At 40.8% G+C, this 18,995-nt stretch overlaps 1 protein-coding gene across 4 annotated transcripts in view; it reads right to left on the bottom strand.

Moving 5' to 3' along the window:
- Positions 1-1,099: 1,099 nt before the first annotated feature.
- Positions 1,100-18,995, bottom strand: part of FLRT2 (fibronectin leucine rich transmembrane protein 2) — a 99,048-nt gene continuing 81,152 nt past the window's right edge. For all 4 annotated transcript variants that reach the window (XM_026012501.2, XM_072762180.1, XM_026012500.2 and 1 more), the window contains exon 2: positions 1,100-9,641. In XM_026012501.2, coding sequence (XP_025868286.2) covers positions 7,230-9,212 — 1,983 coding nt within the window. In that variant the 5' untranslated portion in view covers positions 9,213-9,641 and the 3' untranslated portion in view covers positions 1,100-7,229. The remainder of the gene's footprint in view (positions 9,642-18,995) is intronic.

Below are 18,995 nucleotides of genomic sequence, written 5' to 3'. Positions count from 1 at the left end.
TCCTTTGTCCCACGGTGTGTAGGAAAGGTGGAAGTGGACTAGAGACGACAGGAAGGGTTTTCACCATGTCAGAGTTCGGAAACTGAGAAAAGAAAACACATTTGAGAAATCTTACAAGTCTTGGAAGTAGAAACACTACCTGATTATGTAAATGTAGGAGTGTGAGCCAGCTCAAAGAAGGCAAAGAAGCAGGAAAAGCCTTGCCCATGTGTTAAATGCCAGTAACTTCCAGGAAAGATTTTCAATGATGCAAAGTTTACCATCCTGGAAAATAGCCTCATTCAGCACCAAAACTTAGCAGGCCTCAGCAAATATTTGTGGAATAAGAACAAAATGAAACTAAAAGAGGTTCTTACTGCCCAAATCAGCGGTCTCTCAACCAGCACGATTTTATATTTGATTAGGAATACATTGGCCCAATATGGAAGTTGATGATGTCACTGAGCTGATAAGAATCTCCTCAAGGACGTAATTTATTTTTCATTTAGTTTAGACTTCATACCAAGAAAATGGACAAATGGGCTCATCAGTTGGAGTGTGCACTAAAAAAGCATCTGTTTTAGAGTGTACCAATTCTTTATCTGTAACTGTCAGTGTAACTGCTGAAAATAAAGCTCCTATAATATCCTCTAAAGCACACATTTTCTATTTGTGCTATGAAAAAAAAAATAAAAAGCATAAATTCAGAAGCCCGTTTGCTAAGGCCCTAATAGATTCTGACATGTGAGCATCTTCAACAGGATCTACAAAATACTTCGAGCAACCTTTCAAGTATGAAACAAATTCATTACTAAAAATAATCTGACTCAAGTCCTTTTAATAGTCCTTTCAGCTCACCCTGTGGGTTTGCGCATATCTTGATTCCATCTGAAGCTTTCAGATCAGATAAATGTGCAGCCACCCGATAATAACAAACACAGAATTTCTATTAAAAAAATAAGGATGGGTAACCAAGAGATTTAAAAGTATTTTGGGGATTTTTAGAATGTTCCCTTATCACGAACAATAATCAGTATATATTGCATCCATTGAGCGAAGTTGTGATATCTCCATCATCACAAATTTTAACCAGTGATAAAGAAGTTGTCCTGAAGGCTAGTTAGTCTTAAAGCTAGTCAATTTATTAAGAGACAAGAAATAGTTAAGAGTCTTAAGAGTCATGTTTAGGGTTAATTTCCTGTAATTACTCTTGCCATTTACAGGTTTTGTGATCATGGACCAATCACCATACTTCTTGGGAAGCGGAGTTTTACAATCTGAAAAATAAAGATAAAGTACCTTATATGGTTAAAGACAAAATGTGACCACGTGTATTAAAGCATCCTAAATATGGTCTTACATAGGTGCTCAATAATTGTCAGGTGCTATTTATTATTGTTTTTGATTTATATTCAAGTCCAAATGGAAATTTAAGGTTGCGTGTCTAATTACCAAACACAATTCCTAAATGTTCAAGTACGTAGTATATGTTTGAAACTTTAATTCAAATTTAATCCTAATTTTATCAATGCACTATCACTTTGTGTCATCTATTAAACATCAAGATCATCTAATATATATACAACAAATGCATCATCAAATTTACCATGAAGTACATATGTTTCTTTTGTCACCTTAGTTTCTCTGCTGAGTTTGAGAGAATGTGAAGTCGTTACATGGTCTCTGAGACTCTGGAATGTGTTAGAAAATGAGCTTATTGTACCTATGAGCTCCTTAGCAGGAGAGTCATAGTTTTCTCCGAATTCCCAGAAGAACCTAACATAGTACTCTGTAGAAAATACATGAGGAGTAAATACTTTGGGTGGATAGATTTCTTTAGGAACAAAGGAAGTAGAAGATATGCTTAATTTGCTTTAGACTGTATTTTATTCTTCTCTGAAACTTCTGAACTCAGCCGAGAGCCTGGAACAATGTAGAAGGATTTCAATAAACTTTTTTTTTTTTTTTTTTAATGAATTGTATTCCTTGAATAAGGGTCTGGTCTTCACAGAGTAAGATCTGTAATTCTTGGTAAAAGTAACTAAGAGTTGCCTGGACATTTCTCGATGTAAAATCACCCAAATGTAATATGAATCATCTGTTACCATTGCTTTTCATCTTAATTTTCCAACAGAGAGTCTATAAATAATTAACACTAGTTAACTGAAGTGTTGTGATTTTATTTCCTGATTTAATCTATGTCAAGTACATTATTAGTGAGAGTAAAAGAGGGGCTCTGGCAAACCTTGAGATAAATCTGAGTTGCACTGGAGCATATGAATAGATAACATTTTCCATGAGTGCTCATTGGAAGTATGGGTGGATGAGCTATAAACAAATCATAAGTAGAAACGTACCATAAGAATCCTAAAGGAAAAGTGACATTTAAAACCAATAGCGTATGTTATGAAATAGGGGCAAAGACTATTCCGATTGGATAACTACATTGGTATCTATCTCTATGCCAAATAACACAGATTTCACAAATACAAAACAACATGCTTAATGTGTGTGTGTATACTAAAAAGATATTCATAGGAACACACAATCTAGTGGAGAAACAGAAAAGAACATGAAGATGTCATGTAAACCCCTCCCACGAAAAGGGTCCAACGGCCTTAAAAAATACAAGTTGTCTTCAAAGTAGGAGAAAAGGAAAAATCCTACTACTTCCTTCACCCCTGCCACCCTCTTACATCATCAGGAATTATCCCACATTTCTTTTTAACATTAACAACGCAAGTATTGGCTGTAACCCAATGAACTTAAACACAGTGTGGTTTTCTTTTAAAATAAGCCTTTACTGAATATATCAACAAGGTACTGTATAGTGTAGAGTGAAGTTTGTAGTTAACAAAGTGTGTGACATGGTAGGTCTCAGAGGATGTGTAATGCAGAATCTTCCAGCCCCTTGCAGTCCCTTGTCAGTGAGGACACACTAAACATAAACCAGAAGCAAATCAACATATGGTTCGAACAATAACAACTCATCGGGATTAACTTTCAGTGAATATATACTGGTCCTATGAGGGACAGACGGTGGAGACACCTTCACCTTGCCTCAAAAAGGTCATAAATTTTACATCCCATGGTTATCTTTATAAATACCTCGGTGTGTGTTTGTGTGTGTGTGCAAGCATGTGTGAGTTTCATACTAGTTTAAAAATTCCTGTTGCGATGGCCTTGCTTTGTGCTCTTCTGATAGATGTGCCACTAGAAGAAGAAAAAAATGAAAACTATAGCACAAGAATCCGATTCGTTTGTTATAACAGCGGTATCATACATGTATAAATCTTTCTCCCCACAATCTGTGACAAGCATCCCTTGTTGCCAGCAATTGTCTTTTGTCTTTTGACCCTGCTGAAGAAATCAGAGAAGGATGTAAACAATAGCTTTCTTCATTTGTATTTTGGGAAAAAAAAAAAAAAAAAAGGACATCAGGCCAGTTTTGACAAAGACTAAGAACTAGTAGTTTTTGTGTTGTTCTGTTTTTGTATCTCTTTCCCTTTGGGGCACAAGGAAACTGTTCTGCTTTCCCATTAAGCAGGAAAGGTAAATCACGGGCAAAACCATTCTTCTCATGTTCTAATGTCTCCTCATGGTGGCTTTTAAAGAAAAAATGCTATAAACAAAGATGTCAGTGGAAATTAACCACTTCACTGTCAAAAGTTGCACTGGGCCTTCCAGCTGAGGTTCTCTGAACTAGGGCAGCCCTAGTAATTTATGTTCGGATTGGATGTCCGGCTGGCTGCACACAGAGCTGGTTCTCCACAGAGGGGACGTAAGCTGTGATCTTGTGAAATGACGAAGACCAAAGTGATTTGCATTGATGGGAAATGGAGCCTCAAAATGAGCTCCGTCATCAATACTTTTGCCAGATTGGTCACATTACAGGTTTTTTTTGTTTTTGTTTTTGTTTTTGTTTTTACTTCGGGAATGCATCTAAAATATTTTCAACAAACATCCAGATATTTAGAAATTGCATTATTTCTAATGGGATAGAAATTTTTCCACTTCTCACACAAGGAAACTAAGCAGGGAAACGCACTTTTGGTCTCTGCCTGTGGTGTCCATTGCGACGAGCTGTTAACGCATTTGACAGTTTTGAGGGAAACACAGAGCCTCTCCCTATTCAAACACATCTCCCCAAACAAATAAGTATTAATGAAAACCATGGGTGTGAATAACGATCAATAATATCTGTGTGATCATGGTTGTACCTTTTCCTTTAGACTTTCCTCTGCACAGTGATAGTTACCTAGCTCTGAATGTAGCTCTATATGATCTGATCACCTCGTTTGGTCAAACAGCATCAAGTTCTTTATAAGCCAGTTGGTATGTATGGCTTTGTTTATGGACTTGGCCTGTACATTCAACTGTGACTCCTGACTCATCTCAAAATAAGAAACAATGACAGCAAATGAGGCTCAATACAGAGCAGATGTATCAGCAAAACACACCCCCATGACTGAAAATGCCAGTCAAAGCCCAATCCAACATCGATGGTTGGCTATTCAGCAGTCTTCTTAAGACATACAAAACATTACAAATCCCATGATGTGCTTTCTGTCCTGGTGTAGGCGAGAGCCCTAGCTATGCTACAACAAGTGGGAGTTTGATCTCAATTTTAGTAGTCTCTGTCACACTGTGTGCAAGATCAAAGTGAAGCCTGTATCTACCTTCTATCTCGTCATAATTCTGTGAATCCCATAAGACGTCATAGAAACCCTTCCAACATTGATCTTCTTGGCCCAAAGCAAAAACATTTCAGCTGCCAAATATCGCGCTGGGGGGTTATACGCACAATAGAAATACATGAGAATGATTACTTTGTGGATAGAAGAGAAAAAAACCCTCAAAAGTCAAAGTACCATCATTTGAACATATAGTTTTATCTACACAGCCAAGGGGAAGAGGACAGTGGAAGGGAATTATCCAGTAAAATACACAAAACCCCATGTCATTGTCCTGAATGTTACATGGCTTACTATTACACTGATCACCTTCACAGACTGTCTTGTCCCTTCGCTGTGTGGAATTAGCTTTAAAAAAGCAACAGCCAAAATTCACTAGCTAATAGACTAAAATGGAAACCTAAGTCACTTTAGGATTAATTCAAATTAATTCGTAGCTAATTTCAGCTCAACTGACTGCAGTTTCGATTCTTGCTTCTACAACATTATAACTTGAGTTATATTTGCTGCTTATTGTGAGGGACAAGGGAGATTAAAACATATAAGTTGGGGGTACATTATTAAAGAAAATAAAGCTCTTACTATAAAGAAAAACTTGCATAGCATTTTATACCTAAACTCTTACAAAGAAGACACATCACAGTTCTATTTTGTTGAGAGAGAGAGAGAGAGGGGGGGGGAAACAAAATGATTGTGACATTAACTTCATAGGTCCCTAAGAAGTGGCCCGTGGTAAAGGAAATATGCAACACAGGGTAAAAATTGATTTTAAAAGGAATTTTTCCAAGGGTGTGTAGTTTTTAGATAATGTATGCGATCGATAGCCCTTCTACATCTAAGGGATGAAAAGGAGTAAGTTATACATACTTTGTGAAGATGGGCATTACTTTGAAAATATGTGAGCACAGACATCCCTCCCTTCTCTAAGCCCTCTGCTCTATGTCCCACTCTGCCAAGGTTGGGGGAACAAGCCCACACTCTGACTTGTTCATTTCTTGTGTTATCCGGTTTAATAAAAGATTGATTATCCCTCCACAATTCCCACAGAAGAGGGGCACTCAAGACTGAAAAGGAATAAATGAAAATTCAAAAATGGAATAGAATTCAAGTTCAGTCCAAGGTGGAAACTCCGTATTGCTTTAAAATAAAATAAAAAAAAAAGCAAACAAACATTATTTCAGCCAGTTTTGATGTATCTTTACAGAATTATTAGCACTGAAAATCAGTATACATTTTAAAGTGTGTAAGTATTTATGGATATTTGTGCAACCAAGACTGGCATCTAAAATTTTCTTTCAAATTTTAAGCAGAGTGGGGGGAAAAAACCAAACAAATGTAGCATAAATAGCTAATTACGAAAATATATGTGAGGTGATTGGAAGACAAATTTGCAAGGGGATAAAGTTATTAATTCAAGCTATTTCAACATGATACTAATACAGTCATTTGATAAAGTAGAGCAGAACCACTGATCACTTGTTTTTGTCTAAATGGTATCGTGGGTTTTCAAATATCAACTTTAGTATATTCCAAACACTCATCTCTTGTTGGTCTAAATATCATGTTGACATAGCCTCAGTGAATCTACCCAAATAAGTCTCATTATCAAAAATAATTCCATTCAATATAATTCTTCCCATTATTTTATTAGCCTCTTCTACAAAAGTATTCTAGAATATATCTCTGTTGAATGTGATTCAACCTGACATATAATTTGAATAGTAACACTTGTAAAGGGAGTTTTCTCGCTGGAACATCCTACGTGTCCCTGCAGATGACCGAAATCACACTCAAGTCTCTAACTCTGTTATCGCATAGGGCCAGGGAAGCATGAGGAGTGATTTTTTAAGCTCCCAATCAGAAAGCCAACCCCCCTCCCACCGACCCCTGGGGTTTGAAGTTCTTTTCCAAACGTGTCGATTTCTGGGTTTTGCCAAGTTGGGTTAACTTATCTTACGGGAACGGGCTTCCTCGTGATGCTTTCTATACATTTCCTGCTCTGGGTCAAATCGGGGTAACTACCTCCTTTCTTGTATTTCGAAATGTTATACTTTTCTTCCAGGTCAGGAAGTGCAGAAATAGCACGAAGGTATCTGGGCCATTTCTTGTTTTACCCACATTATTTAGCCTGCCCTGATGAGGCCACTGTAATCTGCCCTCTCATCTGACCACCGACCGTAAGAAGGGAATTTATTCTGACAGCTTCTACGGCAAAATGGGTAGTGTGCATCATGAGGAAGAATCACTCCTTCTTTTGCCTTGGCGTTGGGTTCTCATTGTACAACCCTGTACAGTACTTCAGCAACTATTTTTTTTTTTAAGATTTAAAAAGCAAAGAGTTACAAAACTGTTTGTAATTAACTTGAAATAGAAAAGATAGCACTTTTTTTTTTTAAATCCCATTATATAGTACACCGTATAAATTACAGAGTATTCAAATGCACAAATGCATCTGGGTAACATTTATCAAATGTAATTCGCGTGTCTCTCTGTGCACACACGTGTGTGTTCTCGGGAGTCCTAGTGTCCGCCTTCCTGACGCCGGGCCCCTGGCCGTCACGTGTGGCAGTGCTCCAGGTCTGGCACACTGCTGTTGCAGTATCGCATGTTGTTGGAGATATGACAGTCTGTATAATTAATGCCCCCATTCGGGGTGTAAATGGGCTGCAGTCTGAAATCTCCTTTAAGGAGCTGATCGTTATTTAAGGAGACGATCTGAAAGCTGGTCTCTGTCATCTCCAGGATGGAATTGTCCTTCTTGGTGCCGGCCTCACAATAGTCATCTTTCCGCCGGCCTCGGTTGTACTTCCACTTCTGGGACGTGTAGCGCCCCTTTTTGTGCATGTGCCAGCAGAAGACGCTCAGCAAGACCACGAGCACAAATATCACGGCGCCCCCGATCAGGCCCGCCAGCAGAAAAGGGGAGCCCATGCTGTGGGAGGTCGTCTGCTCGTGGCTGGAGGCCGTGTTGCTGCCATTGTTCAAATAGGAGGCGTGCGTGGTGGCCTCGGAACAAACGGTGTCTTCCACCGCGCGGTAGTTAAAAGCATCCAGGGGCACGAGGCAAATCCGATAGGTGGATCTGGGCTCCAGGTTCACCAGGCTCAAGTGCTGCTTCTCGCCGCTGACGATGCGTTCCTGAACGATGCCCCCGACTAAGCTGTGGCCCATTTTCACCCACGTGAGTTTGTACGCCATCACCGTGAAGAGGGACAGCCAGCTGACCTGGATGGACGTGTCATTCACGAAATGGACAGACAGCTGGATCCGTTCGGAAACAGGCGGGGTCGCTCTTTCCCTGCCATCCCAGGCCGGGACGGTGGGCAGCCTGGCAGTGGTGGGAGTCTGCGGTGTGTGGCTCCGGCCCGGGGTCGGGACAGACAGCGTGGGGGGCTGAGTCGTCGGGGGGGCCGTACTCGGGGCCGGGGTAAAGACGGGCAGCCCAGGGGTCGTGGTGGGGCACGACAACAGATTCATATTCAGCTCCCGGACAGCCATGCCCCGGACTTGCTCAGGCCCTTGGCACATGAAACCTCGCACGTTGAGAGAGGGGGGGATGTACTTGAGCCACTCGGTGACCCACTTAATGCTGCAGTCGCAGAACCAGGGGTTGTTCCGGGCGGTGAGCTGCTTCAGGTTGGAGAGGTTATCGAAGACCCCTTGGGTCAACACGCGCAGCTGGTTGTTGGATATGTCCAGCCGTTCCAGCTTGCGCAGGTTTGAGAAGGCCGTCAGAGGGATGTGGCTGATCTGGTTGTCCTGCAGGTAGAGCCTGATCAGGTGTGTGCCGGGGAGATCGGGGGGCGGGTGGGAGAGGGAATTCCGAACAATGGAGAACTCCTTGAGCTTGGTGAGATGGCTGAAGGTGCCGTCGGCGATGCCCTTGTTGGTCAGGAGGTTGCCGTCCACGATCAGACGCTCCAAGCTCGTGAGGTTCTGGAAGGCCATGTCCGATATGATGGCAATTCGATTTTCGTCCACTCGCAGCTCTTGCAAATCCACGGGCAGCCCCACAGGCACACTGCTCAGGTGATTCTTGGACAGAAACAACAGTTTGAGGCTGATGGCCTCCCGGAAGGCCCCGTCTTCCACCCCCACTGTGGATATCGAGTTGTCATCCAGGTGAAGCTCCTCGAGCTTCAAGAGCTGGGCAAGAGCAGCCCGGGAAATGGTCTGAATGTTGTTTTCCTGCAAATGGAGAACCCTGACGTTCTTGGGAAGGTTCATGGGGAATTCATCCAGCTGGTTGCCATAAAGGTAGACCGTGTGCACCGACCGTACGTTGTGCAGTTCCGCAGGAAATCCAGCATTATTAATTTGGTTGTTGTGGAGGTAGAGTACGGTTACGCCCTCCGGGATCCCAAGAGGCACTGAGGTCAAGCTTCGCTCATTACAGTAGACAAAGTTCCTATCGCAGCGGCACACGCTAGGGCATGCCAAGATTTTTGACACTTGTGAGTAGAGCCCCAGGGAAATGAGAAGCCAAGATTTCAGGAAAAAAGCCCCATGGCTGGGCCACTGTGTGGTCTGCAGGCCCATTTCTGAAGTACAGAAACAAAATACAAGGTGGTGGGGAAAGTAAAAAGGAAGAAAAAAATATATATATATATATAGCAAAACCAAAATGACTAGACGGGGTTCTGTTAAAGTCCAGAACTCCAAGTGGAGGAAAAGTCTCGAAGGCCTGCGGTAAAACAATTCTCCTGCGGTCTCTGGTCTTATCAGCCTGTGTTGCCTTCTTTGTTACTGTCCTCCATGTGCAAAAATAATAATAATAATAACAATAATAATAATAATAATAATAATTTCAATAGGGAGAATTTTCCACACAGGCGATGAGTGAAGCCAAGTTATCAGCGGTCAACAGGGACCCAACGAGGCAGGCAGAACTAGAACTCCCTTCTCGTGCTGGAGATCAGGTCAGCGTTGATGAGACTCTGAACTTCTTGGTTAAGCTCAATCTGCAATCTGTTGTAGGAAAGCAAAGAGAAAAAAGTCAGTTAAGGGGAGAGTAATGGATGAAGTGCTGACCTGACTCTATGTCCTTCAAGAACAATGTTATCTGACAAATAACACCAGAGACAAGGGAGCTGGCATTAAGTGATGTTTTAAGGAACAATAATTTAGTTGAAAAGGTACTGAGAAAGGATCATGATTTGGTTATCTTATATTCGTGCAAAAGAAAACCAGACAGCTCCCCCTCACCATCAGTGATTGTACTGTGAATTTTACATCCCAATCAGTATATTCTCTTAAATATCTATTCGCGTATCCAATGGAAAAGCCCATCGGACCCACTGTTGAACCCACTGAATCAATAACGATGATCACCTACAAATCTGACTGGCCACACCTTGTTTCAAGATGAAATGACTGACTGACTAATACAACTGGAGGAGAAAAAAATGGGAAGTCCTTTCTAGTTATAAATAAACAAATGCAAGATAGGGGCTGATAAAGTTATTTAAAAAGGTAAGTCCATTTGGTATGATGCTAAGCGAAAATAAATGGGAGAGAGAAAGACAAATACCGTATGATTTCATTCAGATGTGGAATTTAAGAAACAAAACAGAAGAACATAGGAGAAAGGAAGGAAAAATAAAATAAGAGGAAAATTGAGAGAGAGGCAAACTGTAAGAAACTCCTAATTATAGGGAACAAACCAAGGGTCGCTGGAGGGGAGGAGTTGGGGGGGGACAGGGTAACTGGGTGATGGGCATTAAGGAGAGCACGTGATGGAATGAGCACTCGGTGTGATATGCACCTGATGAATCACTAAATTCTACCTCTGAAACGAATAAAAATAAATTCAATTAAAAAAAAAAGATGTGTCCTTTTGATCTGATACTGCAAAGGAGATGAATAAATGTAATGCACGGAAGCACGCATGAAGGCAGAGAGACGATTTCTCTTTTCTTCCCCACTTTTCCCCTCTTCATGTCTTTGTCTTTCTCCAAAATAGCCTGCGCTCGAGTTACCAAGAACGACGAAACTCCAGTCCATGATACATTTCTATTGATTCCTTCTTTCCGGGCTTACAGGTACAGATGAGATCACCATTGTGATCTCTTTGAGAACTGCCAAGCTCATGATTGGGAATAAGTTATTTTTCAACACCACCACCTTCCTCCCATCCGTGAGGATTTTTTTTTCCTGCTTTTAAAGAAGGACCTTCAGCCGACTTTGAAATGACAGAGGACCCAGATGAGGAAGTAAAGGCAATCCACAGATAGTAATCATGCCTTCATGCTCTACAACATGTTCCATCTGTTTTTAGATCAGAGAGGTAAAGCAGTTAATTGAAAGGTGCCAGATTTGATTTCCTTACAAAATAAGCTAACATGACAGGACATGGCAAGCTATGAATTTCTTAATTCTCACCAACAGACAAAAACTAAAACAACTTATATATCTAGAGCACGGAGGAAGTATTTGAAATTGTTTCCTCAGCTATCCTTAGAAATATAATTAAAAAAAGAAAACAAAGCATTGTAAATGCTATTTAAGTGTCAAGGATATTGTGAATTTGTTCCACGACTTAAAAAAAAAAATTGCGAACCACCTAAAAAAAAATGCCTCTGATGACCTGAAACAGTAAAATTCATGTTTTATTGTTCAGAGACCTTAAAAAGGGGAGAGGAGAGATAGGGAATCTTTCTCCAGGCAAAACCAGATTGAGATATGATACTTTTAATTTGTCAAAACTTAAAAATATACGTTTTACCACTAGACAGGAGCCTTCCCCCCACCCCAGCAAAAACCCTCCTATCTGCTTAAAGAATAATTTATAATACAACCGGGATAGAATAGGAAAAATGAGTTCAGTGTCATCAGCCTGACGTCATCCTTAGCACAGATTTCAAATTTTTAGACCATCTCAGTGTTCCCTAATAGTTTGATTTTCAAGGGTGATCCTGGTCCAGTAGCCTGAGCTTGAGCTGCGAAGTTGTTGGAAAGTAGCAAGAACCTAGGGTGTCCTGTTAAAATTTGAGAGTCATTGCCCTAAACACAGTAACATCTTATTTAATCATTCAAACGTTTTCATGTATTCAATACAAAACAAATTCGAGAGCATGTCAAAGGACTCAACTAAGAGTAAAAGCATACTGATCCCTTTTGTCCCTAGAAGATAGTCTCAAATTACATCTTACACATAAATGACATCTTGTAGGTGGAGTAGGGGAATGACTATAACATACACTTGGCCTCAACAGACCCTTGGAAATCTATGTCTGAATGACAAGCACTAATGCTCAGTAGGAGTGCAAAAGTTATTTGTAATCATGAGATCCCACTTTATGAAGCAGGATTTACTTAAGAACAAACATTTGTTTGGTGCTATTAGCATTTACTCTTCATAGGAGGTAGGAAAGAGAGACCGGAAGAATGGAACCCAACACAGTTTTGAGTATTCCACAGGAATCTTCCACATGCAATAGTAACACACAATAAATAGACTTTCCTAAGAGAGAAAAACAGCTGCTCCAGGGCTCTAAGTTCCTAAATAAAAAGAATAGATGTTTCTTGACTGTGTTTACAAGCCTAGTATTAAGGCTTTGGAAACAATGAGCCAATACTTGAGGATGACAAAAGTTACTTAGAAAGTTCATCAACCAGAAATCTCAAAGCAATAATTACTGGGAGCTAACACAGCACTCAGGTTTTGGGACCTGGAGACTATCATTGCTTCCCAATGGCACATTTTCCACTTGCCTGTGCTGTGTCTTCTGTTAGGAGGAGGGAAAGCCCCATCAGCCAGTCCTTTGCCCCAGGCCTTGCTCTCTAGCCGAGGTACTTGACTTATGAGTGCTTCTTTCGTAATTATGTAAGAAGAGGATGTTGTCCTGAAGAAATCCTCTAATGGGATTACATGGGGGCAAACTGTCACTGTTTATCCACCTTAACAGAAGAAAAGTCTCATCGAGATCACAATGTGTTGATCAGCTATGACAAGCTCAATTCTGAATTGGAAACAAACTCTTTTTTTTTGTTGTTGTTGTTGTTGTTGTTGTTGTTGTTTTTTGAGCTTCTTGAAAGTCCCACAAAATTACAGCAAATAGCAAATCTGTTGTAATCCTTGGATCAATGGTAGCCTCAATATGTCAGCCAATATACAGTATCTTTGTTGAAATTAGTACAAGTGGAAAATTACAAACATGTAGGCAATAATAACATTGTTTTTTCATTTAAATACACTAAAATTTCCTCTATATTTTCAGGGCTAATTCCTACTGCATCCTAAGAGCAGTAATCCTTTCAGACTTTAAGTGGGAGACTCTATTCATAGAGAAAGTAGTACAGTATAATAGTCAAAAGCACAGCCCCCGAGTTCTCATCCCACCTCTGACACAGAGTAGCCGCAGGATTTTGACCTTTTACGCCTTCTTTTCCTCACCTGAAAAATGAAGATGAAAATAGTTCCTAACTCATAGTATTCTGGAAAGAATTAAATAGGATAGTATTTGTGGAAAGCCTTCATGATGTCTGACTCACGTGAGAACATAATAAGTATAAACTGTGATTCTCTACCTAATTATTATGATTTACGTAGTCCAAAGAGGTAAACTCCGATGTATACAGCAAAATAAAACCACCTTGAACCTACCAAGTTCTGTGCATTGTAATATACTCCAGAATTTCTCAACCTCAGTGCTACTGGCATTTTGGGCTGGATAATTCTGTATGGGGCTCCCATGAGCATCCAAAAATATTTCCAGGGACACCTGGGTGGCTCATTGGTTGAGTCTCCGCCTTCGGCTCAGGGCATGATCCCAGGTCTGGGTATCGAGTCCTGCATGGGGCTCCCTGTGAAGAGCCCACTTCTCCCTCTGCCTGTGTCTCAGCTTCTCTCTCTGTGTCTCTCATGAATACATAAATAAAATCTTTAAAACAAAAACGTTTCCAGACAGTGTCATGCGTATGTCCCTTGGGATGACAAAATCGCCCCCAGTTATGAACCACTGACCCACACCATCTTATAAGTACCTTAGAAGGTTAGCATTATTATTCTAATTTTGTAGAAGAAATCGAACATAGGTTTCTAAAAACCAGAACCTAAAAGTACTTCTTGCCATGGACACCAAAAAAGCATGAAAATGTAACATGCTTTTATTCGAGCAATATTTATTGGGCACTAAAATGAGGATACAGTCTGAGGCAGAACTGATATGGATTTTGGCTTCACTGGCTTGACCAGTCAGTGAAGGGAGAGAAATGGAAGCATGAAATTACGTTACTATGTAAAGAGTTCTAAGCTTAACGTATCTGAGAATCACAGTAGTGTGTAAAGAGCTCTAACCTACCTAGGCCCTGGGGTATCAGGAAAAACACTGCAGGACAAAGACTGTCCCTCTGATGATTTGAAGGCTAAGAAGGTGCAAGCAAGAGAAGAGATTCCAGAAGTGTTGCACCTGGACCCAAGCTGGTGATAATAAAGATCAGGAGGTGAAACTCAGCTCCACTGAGAGAAGAAATAAAACTTGGACAGCACAGCACATTCCCCCAAATCTGCCCACTTCCCACTTCAGGGAGTCCTGTTTCCAGAAGGTAATAAACAAACCCATGTTTCAAGGTCACTAGCCATTTCCATTTACAAGTCGCTAAATATTGGGAATAAAAAGATTTTGCTTTACAAGATGATTTCAAATATTGAGAGCAAAAGTTGCCATTGCCCCCTCGCCTTTTCCTATTTGTTTGAATGCGGCACTGAGTACGCTTCCTTTCCAGGAAACTAGAGATTATGAAGAACGGTTTCATGGAAGGCGCTAAGGAAAAACAGGAATTTTCATTGCAAGTAGAAAACACAGTTTCAAAAGGTTGCGTATAAATCAACACGGAACAAATGCTCTTTGGAGACACCAAGAACCCGGCCCTGCCGGTCTGTGAAAGCTGCCTGTAAGCAGCAGTTACTCAGACTACTTTACCCTAATTTAACTCTTTTCATAGGAACTGAGACTCAAAGCACATAAATCATGTAAGAGCTTTCAGCAAAGTGTTTCTCTCGCAGTGCTGCCTAAGAAGAATTTTTTAAAAAATTAATTCCAGGAGCCTGTATTCCAGGAGCGCTTAATAAACTCAGACTATAAAAATCATAGTACAGAAAATAAGAATTGTCAATAAGCACTGCCGATCGCATAATATAATGACACCAGGACAAACCTTATAAAATCTTAATGGTCTCAGCATTGGCTGGACTGTGACAAGACAGCACAGCGCATGAAATGCCACGAATGAGAAAGCCAACCCGAAGAGGAACTCTCTACGTAAAGTTTCCCTGGGTACCTGGGACTTAGCACTTCTGGAGTTAGACAATTTGTGCTTAAAATCAGACACGCAGGTGCAGAATTCAGAGGTCTAACTACACTACAAATGTCTCTGTTACAATCTGGAAACACTAAAACAATTTATAGATCTTGTGCACATTTCCACATTCCTGAAGATAGGTTATAAATACAGTTCTTACAACAGTCAGGAGAGTTCTATAGTTAGCTGGCCAAGATGTGGGGATTAGCAGAGGAATTTGGGGAAAAATAAAACAATAGTCAGCCCCTCACTTGAAATCATTTTTCCATCTCATTCGTTGACCCTCAACCAAACCCCTTGAAGTTTCTCATTAGACAAATATTTTTCTTTGCTAAAACAAAGAGAATGAAAGAAGGGAAGATGGAGAAAAGGAGGAAAAGAGGGAAGGGAAGAAGGGAAACACTTTATATAAACGGTTGACAATTTCCTGGCTCCAGTCAGTCTAGAATTGAAAACATTAAAATTGGACCAAAAAAAAAAAATTAAAAAGGAGCTATTCTCCTGGCAAACATAAAATTCTCTAACACATTTGAAGAGTTGTTCCCACATGGTTTCCAGTGTAGTTGGTTCATATAATAAGTTTAGAACAAGCAAACAATGTCAAAAACTCAAGAGCATAAACTTTGAGGACATATTCATTACTGTCACTGGCTGTTCTTCATCCACTAGGGAGCTGCCACTGACCGACCGTTCTTTGGTTCCATTAAAATCTGCGTATCTGGAGGCAAGACTGGGACTTCATGGTTTTTAAACTCAGTGGTGAGCAGACATGAAGAGAGAAGAATTTTCTTGAGACAACACTGATAGGATTAGAGAAAAGAAATAAGTCTACACAGTGCATAAAGGATGGGCCCCCTTCAACCCATATCTATATGCTTTTCAATCCATTTCCAAAAGAGAGTTCACTTATTTAGACATCCGTTCACTTGGTCAAACAAACATATACTGAGCAGCACATGTTTCAGGCATAGAAAATAGTGGGTTTCCTTGGCTTTTATCTCTGAGAGAGACTTTTTCCCCATCATCCGATTCAGAGATTCTCCAACCCCAAAGGTCATCAAAAACACTAGGGGAAGATGAAAAAAGATGAAAAATCTGCATACAGATTTTTGGTTTGATAGGTCTTTTTTTTTTTTTAGGATTTTATTTATTTATTCATGAGAGATACGCAGAGAGAGGGAGAGACATAGGCAGAGGGAGAAGCAGGCTCCGTGTGGGGAGCCTGATGTGAGACTCGATCCTAGAACCCTGGTTTGATAGGTCTTTGAAGAAGGCTGTGCATGTGCATTTTGTCAATACTTTCCAGGTGGTTCTGATGATCGACCATTTGGGCCACTTTAGGGCTCAATCACCCAGACACCCACCATCAGGATGGAGGCAACTGGTCTTTCTCTTTATTTTGTGGGGGGATCAAATTGATTTGTGGCAGGTGGAGCAGTACATGTGGTGGTATGGCAAGAGCAAAGGGTTTGGGGTAAGTTAGAATTTGGTTTTGACCTCAGCTCAGCTACTCTTCAAAATCATGACAATGGGCATTTGACTCAACATCGCTCAAACCCTTCGTTCATCTCAAGAGGGGAGAATAAGCCATGCTCACAAAATTATTGGGAACACTAGAGATAGTGGATGTAAAGTAACTAAGAATACCACGAAGGCTCCCAATAAACTGTGCTGGACTCTGGCGACAGGTGACCTGGATAGCTTTCTGACTTGCCAGCTATGCTAACTTGGGTACATCATTTTGCCTCCCTTGGCCCCAGTTAACTCATTTGTCCATTGAAGAAAATGGTAATATGAATCTCTCACAGTTGTTGTAGGGCTGTAAATCATTTCAAGTGTTAATCGAACATGTGGAGAACATACGCCCCTTATGTGTTGGCCGTTCCCATTTTTAGCTTTAAAAAACAGCAACAATAGCAAAACCCTCTTCCACAGGGAGCTTTTGTCCCATATTAGTAGAGAGTTGGTTCTTTTGAATTCATCAAATTTTACCTCCCTCTTTCATTTACTGATCATAGTTATTTCCTTTGGAGATATACACATACATCTTCCCATCAATCAACACTGTGACTATGTGGAGACATTTACTGGGTCTCTCAGATCTTCTCCTTTCCTATGTAAATATCCCATATCTTTCATTTGCTTCACAATCTCAGCAATGCGGATGCCTCTATTTCTCAGTATGTGCTGCCCGGAATGGAGAACAAGACTCATGTGCACGACCAGCACCAAGTACGACCCAGCAAACAGTGGAGAGTGCCCACTCCCTGCCAGGTGTAGGGCTGATTACTAGAAAGATATCTACGGCACAGACTCCATGTTTGAGTACCAGTTCATGTCAGATAAAATAACTCTTTGCATAAAGCTCTTTGCAATTTCAAAAGCATTTTAATATGTTTCATTTAATGTAATCCCACAACAACCCAAAGGAGATATGTCTATCAACCTCAGATGAAGTCTACAGAGATGAAGTAATCTGCTTGAAGCCATATTGGTGGTATGAACAGAGGATGGTATAAATTTTCCATAAGAAAATACTAGCTACTGGGAATCTCTTGGTGGCTCCAGCGGTTTAGCGCCTGCCTTTGGCCCAGGGTGTGATCCTGGAGTCCCGGGATCAAGTCCCACATCGGGCTCCCTGCATGGAGCCTGCTTCTCCCTCTGCCTGTGTCTCTGCTTCTCTCTCTCTCTCTCTCTCTCTCTCTCCGTGTGTGTGTCTCTCATGAATAAATAAATAAAATCTTAAAAAGAAAAAAAAAGAAAATACTAGCTACTGGTATGATTTTATGAATGGTGTCAGTTATGATGGTATTAAAACCAACATGCACTTCCCTGTAAAAACTAAAGCCTCTCTCCACTGCTTAAATATACAAAACCATCAGTAGTAGCCTGGCACCTGAAGTGAGTAAAATGTCCAAGCTGGACTGGTACATAAATAAAGAATAATTATGCCAGGGAACCCATTATCTGTTCTCCCCCAGGTGACTCCAGGGCTCAGCAGGAGTGAGAAACCAAGCAGTTCAGCTTATGGGCAGCATTAAGGTGCCAAGGATTGGAGGAATCTGAAGGACTTGATGGCCACTGACAGGCTGCTAGCAAAACAGACAGCAAAGCTTCCTTGCCTACTTCATCTCAAAGAACCCCAAGGTGGCTGTCACCACATTTTACAGCTTGGGAAACTCTTTATGTGGGGCCACTGTGGGAAAAGCTGTTGAAGTAGTAAAGCTAGTCACAACTGCCCAACACATGGCCACCTTGTGTATACTAGTAGCTTGAGATGAGATGCCTTAGGTATCAAGAATTTCTTGAATTATAAGGGAAAAAATCTGTAGAAAGTGAGATCAGTAATATAACAAACAGTAATCTTAAGAAAGATCTTGCTAGATCTGCCCCTCCCCCAATCCCTCCCTGACCCCTGGCAAGGGACTGTTTCTAAGCAATTCCATAAGAACACTTGACTCCAGAAAGTCTGAAAGATTTCTTCTATCTTTTGCCCTACAACCCAAACATGCAATGCTCACTCTGAATACTTGTATCCCTTTCCATGCTGTCTCCCAGTCCATCATGCCCCCCAAGACATTCTTCCAGCATTTACCTAGAGTGCAGAAGGAAGGAATGGGAAATCATCTTTTCTTTCCTCCTTCCTTTCTTTTTTTTGGGGGGTAGGGAGCAAACTATGTTGGGATAGAACCAGAGCTTTGAACTTGCTGTTTATACTCTCCTTGATTATTCAGCAGAAGAAATAAGCAGGTGAGTATGACCAGTGTATGCACCCCTAGGCTCTGATATATTTTTAACTTGAGTTCAAATTCCGCCAAATAGTCAAATACCTCTTGAGTGCCGACCACTGCTAGTGACAGTGCCATACTCACAGAGCCATGAGAAAGAAGTCATTATTATCTTGAATTTGCAAATGAGGAGATAAGCTTGGAGAAATCTGTGACTTACTCAAGTTCAAGTTGTCGTAAATCCTAGCCACAGAATGCCAGCTCAGTTTTTCTGACAAGAAAGGAAAGAAAA

The sequence above is a fragment of the Vulpes vulpes genome, chromosome 6 (genome assembly GCF_048418805.1).
Source record: "Vulpes vulpes isolate BD-2025 chromosome 6, VulVul3, whole genome shotgun sequence".
NCBI lineage: Eukaryota > Metazoa > Chordata > Mammalia > Carnivora > Canidae > Vulpes > Vulpes vulpes.
The sequence above is the reverse complement of the archived record's forward strand: the minus strand, read 5'-3'. Positions and strand labels throughout refer to the sequence as shown.